We start from the raw sequence: 9,777 nt of genomic DNA, 5'->3' as shown, positions 1-9,777 counted from the left end.
GTTCGATTCTTAGTAGAATCAGACCATTCGATATAAATAAAACTGGTTAGAAGGACGCACGATGAAATTTTTCCAGGGAATTTTAATTGTAAATATTTGGCGAGAGGAACGAGGCTCGGTATAGTAGAGCAGATAGTGAGTAAAAAAGAGTGTAAAATCATATTACACACAAGCACGAATAAATTAATTTTAAGCATGCCACTTCTCAGTAGTGGTATTGCTAATAATAGAAGTGCGAGATAAAGCAGACACCCAGATATATCTTAAAACAGATCAACGATTCTGGTCGCAGTGAGGAAGTCCGTACAGAAAAAGAGTGTCAAACCCTCACATTAAATTTCTCCTTCAAAATAAACTTCAACAATTTCCAATACGACAAATATCTTATCCTATCCTAACGGGACCGCAAAATCTTCTTGTATACCCATATATTAGCCGTTGCAAAACAGAGTGGTCTAAAGACTAGAAAAATTTCGAAAAATCGAACTTTAAAGCTGATTTATACCATGTTGAAATTTCGTCCGAAACAGAATGGCTATGTAACATATATGTAACATATTAAATGTGATATGTAACTTGTCACTTGTCCTGTAACATGTTACACGTGATGTAACACGAAAAATGTAACATGTCAAATATCATGTAATATGTAACATATTGTGTTACATGTAACATGTGACACTAGCCATTTTGTACGAGTTAACGTGTTCCGAAACGATACGAGGATTCCAGTAAAATATATATGCAGTCAGAGTGGTCTATGTACATTGGTATGGTAAATTCACTTATTTCGCCAAAAAAATGGTAATTTTATGTATTCACATATTAAACAACTTCATAACCTTTATATTAGGTTGGTAAATGGTTGGACACGTGTCACCTGAGACCCTATTGTGGTCATTCACCTCTGTCCAGCAACTCCTATCCCAACCTCCACGTGGTGCCGACCGGAATACGAGTAACCTTAGCGGTCGTATGCTGACTGGGAAGGGGGAACGTACGCGGCTGTTTCCCCATGTTAGGGGCGGCGTACAACAGCGTCTGACCCAGAGCGGGCGGCTTAATCATGAAACGCGGTGTCTCGCCAGCTAAATCTAAGACGGCAACCCCGTCGCGAGACTAGCCATCGCCACCCTAGTAAGGTAGCATGGCAAAAACACTTTACTACGAATAATCAAGAAGAAGAAACGGACCGGATCAATCGGCAACGACCTAGGCGACAAAAAAAGGACACTGATTGGAAACTCGGAACATGGAACTGTAGATCGCTTAACATCCCGGGTGGCGACAGGATCCTACTGGATCAGTTGGAACCTTGTCAAATCGGCATCGTAGCGCTGCAGGAACTGCAGGAGAAACTGTACGGAGGATGTGTGGCCGCAGGGCCCAGTACTACCAGAGCGGCGGCACAACAAATGAGCGGGGTACCGGCTTTATTGTGTTGGGCAAGATGCAAAGTCGTGTGATCAAGTGGCAGGCGATCAGCGACAGGATGTGTGTATTGAGAATTAAAGGCCGGTTCTACAATTACTCCATCATCAATGTGCACTGCCTGCATGAAGGAAGACCCGATGGCGAAAAAGAAGCCTTCTACGCGCAGCTGGAGGACGTCTACGATGGCTGCTCGCAGCGGGACATCAAGATCGTCATCGGGGATTTGAACGCTCAAATCGGAAGGGAAGACTTGTATAAACCGGTGATCGGACACGAAAGTCTGCACACCGAAACGAACAACAACGGCCAAAGATGTGTCAACTTTGCAGCTTCCCGAGGAATGGTAGTCCGAATTACATTTTTCCCCCGCAAGGACATCCACAAAGCCACTTGGAAATCACCTGACCAACAAACAACGAACCAAAATGACCATGTGCTCATCGAAGGACGATTTTTCTCGGACATCACCAACATACGCACCTACCGAGGTGCGGACATTGACTCGGACCACTACTTAGTGGCGGTTTGTATGCGCTCAAAACTGTCGACTGTCTACCAGTCACGACAGAGCCGATCCCTGCGGCTCAACATCAAGCAGCTACGGAACCCGCAAGCTGCCGAAGTCTACGCACAACAGCTTGAAGCGGCACTACCCTTGGCAGAGGAGCTCGGCGCAGCTTCTCTCGAGGATGGCTGGACCATGATCCGCATGGCCATTAGGGAATCCGCGACAACGACACTAGGAACAGAGGCGCCGAATGGCAGAAACGACTGGTATGATGGGGGATGCCAGGCAGCGGTGTCAGAGAAAAACCGGACCTGGGTAAATCACCTGAGGGTAAGGACGAGAGAGAACCTGGTCAAATACAGACGGGCAAGGAATGACATGACCACGATCCTGAGACGTAAAAAGCGCCAGCAAGAGGATCGTGACCATGAAGAGCTAGAAGAGCTGTTCACTGCTAATGAGACGCGAAAGTTCTACGAAAAGGTTAACCAATCCCGTAAAGGCTATGTGCCGCGAGCCGACTTTTGCAGGGATATGGAAGGTAATCTCATCACGAACGACAGCGAGGTGGTCGACAGGTGGAAGCAGCACTTCGATGAACATCTGAATGGCGATGCAACAAACAGAAGTGGAACTGGAACGGACCTGGGAGTGCCAGCAGTAGATGACCGAGTATCAGCCCCCGATCTCCACGAAATTCAGCGGGAGATTGGGAGGCTGAAGAACAACAAAGCCACCGGCAAAGACGGCCTGCCGGGCGAGCTCTACAAACATGGTAACGTAACGCTTGCTAGAGCACTACACTGGGTCATTTCCAAGATCTGGGAAGAGGAAAAACTGCCGGAAGAGTGGATGGAGGGAGTCGTCTGCCCCATTTATAAGAAGGGCGACAAGCTGGAGTGCTGCAATTATCGTGGCATTTCGCTTGTCAACGCTGCATATAAAATACTCTCCCAAGTTCTATTCCAACGTCTAACACCTTTAACAAGGAGGTTCGTGGGGCAGTACCAGGCGGGTTTCATGGGAGCCCGCGCAACCACGGACCAAATTTTTTCAATCCGACAGATTTTACAAAAATTTCGTGAGTACAACGTGTCCACGCATCACATTTTTATCGACTTCAAGGCAGCCTATGATACAGTTGATCGAGAACAACTATGGCAGATCATGCACGAGAACGAGGATATCTTCCCGGATAAACTGACGCGACTGATCAAGGCTACCATGAACCGTGTGATGTGTTACGTGCGTGTCTCGGGGATGCTCTCGAGTCCCTTCGAGTCATGCCGAGGATTGAGACAGTGTGATGGACTCTCTTGTTTGCTTTTTAACATCGCCCTCGAAGGTGTTATACGAAGAGCGGGCATCGACACGAGTGGTACGATTTTTACGAAACGGGTTCAGCTTAACGGCTTCGCTGATGACTTCGACATAATAGCACGAAACTTTGCGACGGTGGAGGAAACCTACACCAGACTGAAAGCGGAAGCTAAGCGCATTGGACTGCTGATCAATGCGTCGAAAACTGAGTATATGAAGGGAGGAGGCTCCAAGGAGAACAATGTCAGCCTCCCACCCCGGATCACCGTAGACGGCGATGAGCTTGAGGTGGTAGACGAGTTCGTGTACTTAGGATCGCTCGTAACCGCTGACAACAACACCAGCAAGGAGATCCGGAGACGCAATCAAGCGGGAAATCGTGCCTACTTTTCATTTCGTAAGACGATGAGATCCAATCGAGTGCGCCGCCGTACAAAGTTGAAACTGTACAAAACACTAGTTAGACCGGTAGTCCTCTATGGGCTAGAGACGACAACACTGCTCTCAGAGGACCTCAACGCCCTTGGAGTTTTCGAACGGAAGGTGCTGCGAACCATCTACGGTGGAGTACAGACTGAAGACGGAGAATGGCGTAGACGCATGAACCATGAGCTGCACGCGCTGCTAGGAGAGATCCCCATTGCACATCTGATCAAAGTTTACAGATTGCGATGGGCCGGACACGTCGCAAGGATGCCGGACGACAACCCGGTTAAAACGACCCTTTTCAGTAACCCCTCCGGCACCAGAAATTGAGGAGCACAGCGTACACGATGGCTTGATCAGATTGAAAGTGACCTACGAGTGACAAGACGCCTGGGAGCATGGCGCCATACAGCCCAGAACCGAGTTGAATGGAGACGACTTCTTGATACAGCACGAGCCACCCCGGCTCTAGCCTGCTAGGTAAGGTAGGTAAGGTAACCTTTATATTAGAACATTTTGTTTGAAAAAATCCGTTGAACAGAATTTTATTCAGAGATTTTTCGAAAATTGCTTCTCCTGAAAAATTTGCTCGATGGCACATAGACCACTCTGTTCCGCAACGGCTCAAATGCATGTGAGTATGTTTTACATTATTCTTTATTATAGTATGAAGAATATAACTGTATTCGACACAATAGTAAGTTTATATCACGTGTATTCCATCAATTTGCAATGCTCCACTTCTATTTATTATTAGGAAGAAATAAAATCATAAATGACGTGAACCACGAAAAACATGGCGCGAACCAGGATCAAAATTTCGATTGCAATAAAATTCATATCAATAATGTTTACTAGACACCAGGTTTTTAGTTTTTTAGTTGAGAAAAATCTTGCATTCAGTCCTAGGGTCCCTTGAAAAACAATAAGACGGTGCGTATGATCAATCAACGTACTTGTTTCGGGAAACACACGTTTGAAAGTTTGTGGTCTAATAAGCTTCTGTACTGGTTAGTGGAACAAAATGGACACAACTGTGCTAGATGATTTGTGAGCTGACAGCTTTTGACATCAAATACTTAAAATTTTGAGTTGTGTTAGTGTTTCCTTCAACCGATGATATAGAGGTGTATTTACTGGTCCACAATGTACTTTGTTTGGAGATAAACACTCTGGCGATACACTACGGTTTCCAAAGAATCCGATAGTAACAAAGCTACGCATGGACTTTTGCTGTCTTTCAGCAGATTATTTTACTACCGAAAACACCAGACTTTGCAGTGTAAGTGAACTAGAAAATAATTGCAAGTGATGAATAAAATGTTTTTTGTCATTTTGAATAGGTGTTCATTACGAGCGGGATCTGTACGTGGCCGGAGCCAACGGGAAGCTAAGACCTATACCTGGTGTGCTTCAAGATTTCCAATGCCAAACTCAAGTGAAAGAAACCAGTACGAGAGCACCCGAAACAAATCAAAAAACCTTAGCGGTTGCTGTAATTGTACATAGCTTTATCATAGTTTGACTATGTTTTCTATTGTAAATACATCAATTCTACATTATATATCATTGTTTAGAACAATAAAAAACACTCTGTTTGTCATTTTTACGATGAAAAGAGGGGTTGTGATGTATCTTCACAGCCATTTTCATGCATTCAGAAGTCACTGACAATGTTTTTCATGGTAAAATTGTTGCGGGTGGTAGATTCAACAACAAAAGACGTTAGGACTGCTACTGCTGCTGAACTACTGCTGCTGCTAGGACTACTGCTGCTGCTGGGACTACTGTTGCTGCTGGGACTTTTGCTACTGCTGCTGGGACTGCTGCCGATGATGAATTGTTGCCTCCAAGCTGTTCTGTGGAAACACTTCACAACATTACAGTATGGTCCAACGATCAACTAGAAGGTTCAGAACGGTTCAAATGGATCGGTAGACTTGCTTCAGCGGGAAAGCCTAGGTAAAAATTCAATGTTTTCATTATGAGACCAGTTACTTATGTTTTTACTTTGTTTTACTTCTTAGACTGATACGAACGATTCAGCGATTGCGACATCGATCGGGCAAGCAAACCTACACCATTGAAATGCTGCGCACATATACATAAACGAAAACAAATAAAATAAATTAAATTATAGTTCAATATATTGTACGCTTTCTTAAATGTTAAAAATAAACAAAAAGAATAAAAAACTCAATTTACTGTAAACTTTTTTTTTAATAATCATAATACCCTTTCCGACAAGTCTAGTAGTAAAATTCGTTTACTTTGGTCGTTTGGTTCGTTTGGTTTTTCTTGCTTCAGACTCTAGCTTTTCGCTCTTGACATACCTATTCACCTTCGGATTGCTTATACAAAATTATATGCGAATTAAGCGCTGTTCCCACTGCTTTCGGACAGAGTCCAAACCGTGGCGCGGATGCAAAATAAAAACGAAAATATCATCTTCGTAAGCTGCTGCCGTGAAATCTCCGGGAAGCACAAAATATCGTCGGCAACGATATTTTTTATTCGCACGACGGCAACACTGCACTGCCCCGGACATTGCACGGCTGGGTATCATTCTGTTTCTGAAAACACTACGATTGGATTGAATTTGTCCACCTTGGGCTGTTCGCCAGAAACCGGAAATTACCTCCACAATAAAAATATGACAGCTGGAGTTGATGTGGGATGTAAATGGTCATCTGCTGTTTTTTAACATTCATAAGTTTAGGTCTAATAATCTGCAAGATTAATCATGATTGCTACAATGTTTGTAGTTACGTATTTAATGAAAATATCGTCATGTGTCTGGGATGTGTGGCACACATTTATTTGTCATATAGTACCGTTCCAGCTAAAAATCAAAAACAATGACTTGCGACAATACGCATAATGTCGCATCTAGTGCGCTGTTAAGCATAAAAAATCGCGTAAAAATCCGCATTAGTTCTAAAATTCGAGTCAAAAAAACTTTTTAATGTAGAAAAAAACACACATCATCTCTATGAACATTGAATTGAAGAAAAATTGAGCATAAAAAAATCATGATTTAGCAGTAAATTTTATAGAAAAAACACATACCTATTATCGCTTCGGATTTTGTTTTAGAAGTAAATTAAGCATGAAAAGTCACGGTTTTGTATGTTTTTCGTAGTCTCGTGAATAATATTTTTAGTAATCTGATACCAATTACAGACCTCGTTCGATTTTGGCTCGTTACGTTTTTGGTACGGTTCATTTTTGGCACTGTTCGATTTTGACACATAGACCAAAAAAAATGTACGGTTTTTTATTCATATTTTAAGTTTTCTCGTTTTTACTTTAACAGATTTAAGTTCAATAACCGATATTATGGTCCCTAACGTTCCAAAGGAGGCTGGTCAGAATCGGTCAACTGGTTACGGATATATGACCGGAACATGCTCGGGTAATATAATGACAGTGATTAGAACCGTACCATGCCTCTAATTACTTCGGTGGTCATATAAAGTGTATATAAGCGGACCTATCCCGAATGTGTTCCAGATACATCCGAATCATTGAACCAAAACCCATCAAGCGTCACCTATAACGAGTTGGAATCCACAAACTAGTTCATTGGTGGCCATAGCTAGAGTCTAAGTCATTGGTCACATAAAAAGTAACAAAATATGATGAAAATAAACCGTGCGTTTTGGCATGGTTCGAATTTGGCAACATGTAGAATTCGGACGTGTTGCCAAAATCGAACGGGTTCAGTATTCCACCTCAAATGTCTCGTCTGAATATCAAATAAAGAAACACATGCCATCGCTTTGAATTTCGAATTAAAGGTTTTATGTTGAAGGTTGAACGAAAAAAAGTTGAGTTTTATTTATGCTTTTCGTCATGTGAATGATATCACAATTTTTATTATTAAAAATCCCTAACTGTTTCTCAAATATATTGCTTCGACCTCTGCGAATATTTTCTTGCATTAAAACGTACATGTCACCGTTTACTTTTTTGATCTAGAACGATTTAAAATGATGGTGGTTGTTGTGCACCTCAGAGACGGTGAGAATAATATTAATAAGATCTGCGTTAAGGGATTCAATGTAGTAGATAAAAATTATTAATCATGATCCGTCCTATAAATGAAGCGCTCTAATCTAATACTGCGCTATCAAAATAATCAAAATTCTTGCACCCTTCCGTTGCGCACACAATGAAATGTTAATCGCACAGCCCCGCCGCCACGTTTTTCGTTATCTGAATGATATCACAATTTTAAGTATTAAAAAACCCTAAATGTTACAAATATATTGCTTCGAGCTCTACGAATATTTTCTTGCAATAAAATGTACACTTTCTTGATTCAAAACAATTTTAAATGATGGTGCTTATTGTGCACCTCAGTAACGGCGGGAATAATATCAATAAAATCTGCGTTACGTAAATCCAATTCTTATAAAGTGGATAAAAATGATTAATAATGCACCATCCTACAAATGAAGCGCTCTAATCCAATACTGCGCTATCAAAATAATCAAAATAAAGCAACCTGCACTTCGCCGTTGCTACATCGCACACCACTAGGTATAAATTGCACAGCCCCGCCGCCACGTTTACGTTATTTGAATGATATCACAATTTTAAGTATTAAAAAACCCTAACTGTTTAACAAATATATTGCTTCAAACTCTACGAATATTTTCTTGTAATAAAATGTACATGTCACCGCTTAATTTCTTGATTTAAAACGATTTAAAATGATAGTGCTTATTGTGCACCTCAGTAACGGCGGGAATAATATTAATAAAATCTGCGTTACGTAAATCCATTTTTATATAGTGGATAAAAATAATTAATCATGCACCATCCGATAAATGAAGCGCTCTAATCCAATACTGCGCTATAAAAATAATCAAAATAAAGCAACCTGCACATCGCCGTTGTTGCATTGCACACAACGAAGTTTGAATCGCACAGCCCCGCCACCACGTTTTACGTTATGTGAATGATATCACAATTTTTATTATTAAGAAACCCTAAATGTTTCACAAATATATTGCTTCGAGCTCTACAAATATTTTCTTGCAATAAAACGTACATGTCACCGCTTACTTTCTTCTTGATTCTTCTTGAGATTCTTGATTTAAAACGTTTTAAAATGATGGTGCTTATTGTGCACCTCAGTAACGGCGGGAATAATATCAATGAAATCTGCGTTACGTAAATCCATTTTTATATAGTGGATAAAAATAATTAATCATGCACCATCCCAAAATAAATGAAGCGCTCTAATCCAAAACCGCGCTATCAAAATAATCGAAACAAAGCAACCTGCACACCGCCGTTGCTGCGTCGCATACAATGAAGATTGAATCGCACACCCCGCCATCGTGATCTCTTTGCGGCAGGAGAAGTTTGGTTGTGTTTGTTTTGACCAAGTCCGCATGCCAGCCGCACCGGACTTGCTTCAAAACAAACACAACTAAGCTTCCCTCTCGCCCGCGACGCACGAAGACGAATGAACCCCTAGGAGCGAATGAGCCCTGGTCCGACATTTTTGTTGCATTTGAGCACGACATTGGACCGATGTTGAGCGAAATGTCGACCCGTTGTAGGACCGATCTATCGGAGAATCGGACGCGAATTGGTCCGACATCGGCCTGACAATTCTTACTGGGAAATGTCGGACCAGGGTTCATTCGCTCCTAGGGGTTCATTCGTCTTCGTGCGTCGCGGGCGAGAGGGAAGTTTAGTTGTGTTTGTTTTGAAGCAAGTCCGGTGCGGCTGGCACGCGGACTTGGTCAAAACAAACACAACCAAACTTCTCCTGCCGCAAAGAGATCACGTTGGCGGGGTGTGCGATTCAATCTTCATTGTATGCGACGCAGCAACGGCGGTGTGCAGGTTGCTTTGTTTTGATTATTTTGATAGCGCGGTTTTGGATTAGAGCGCTTCATTTATTTTAGGATGGTGCATGATTAATTATTTTTATCCACTATATAAAAATGGATTTACGTAACGCAGATTTTATTGATATTATTCCCGCCGTTACTGAGGTGCACAATAAGCACCATCATTTTAAATCAAGAAAGTAAGCGGTGACATGTGCGTTTTATTGCAATAAAATA

The 9,777-nt window shown here is 42.0% G+C and overlaps 1 protein-coding gene across 4 annotated transcripts; it reads left to right on the top strand.

Moving 5' to 3' along the window:
* The first annotated feature begins 972 nt into the window (after nucleotides 1–972).
* LOC129726410 (uncharacterized) lies at nucleotides 973–5,162 on the top strand. 4 transcript variants are annotated; one of them, XM_055683052.1, is made up of 2 exons: nucleotides 973–4,970; nucleotides 5,032–5,162. In XM_055683052.1, the coding sequence occupies exon 1, from the start codon at nucleotides 1,370–1,372 to the stop codon at nucleotides 4,016–4,018; it is 2,649 nt and encodes an 882-aa protein (XP_055539027.1). In that variant the 5' UTR covers nucleotides 973–1,369; the 3' UTR covers nucleotides 4,019–4,970; nucleotides 5,032–5,162. The 4 variants fall into 4 exon arrangements, with proteins under 4 accessions (XP_055539027.1, XP_055539030.1, XP_055539029.1 ...); XM_055683055.1 differs by having other exon boundaries at nucleotides 973–4,173; nucleotides 4,446–5,069; XM_055683054.1 differs by having other exon boundaries at nucleotides 973–4,173; nucleotides 4,292–5,069.
* Nucleotides 5,163–9,777: the final 4,615 nt, after the last annotated feature.

Source organism: Wyeomyia smithii, chromosome 3 (assembly GCF_029784165.1).
Source record: "Wyeomyia smithii strain HCP4-BCI-WySm-NY-G18 chromosome 3, ASM2978416v1, whole genome shotgun sequence".
NCBI lineage: Eukaryota > Metazoa > Arthropoda > Insecta > Diptera > Culicidae > Wyeomyia > Wyeomyia smithii.
Note: the sequence above shows the minus strand (reverse complement) of the source record. Positions and strands in the feature narration are given on the sequence as shown.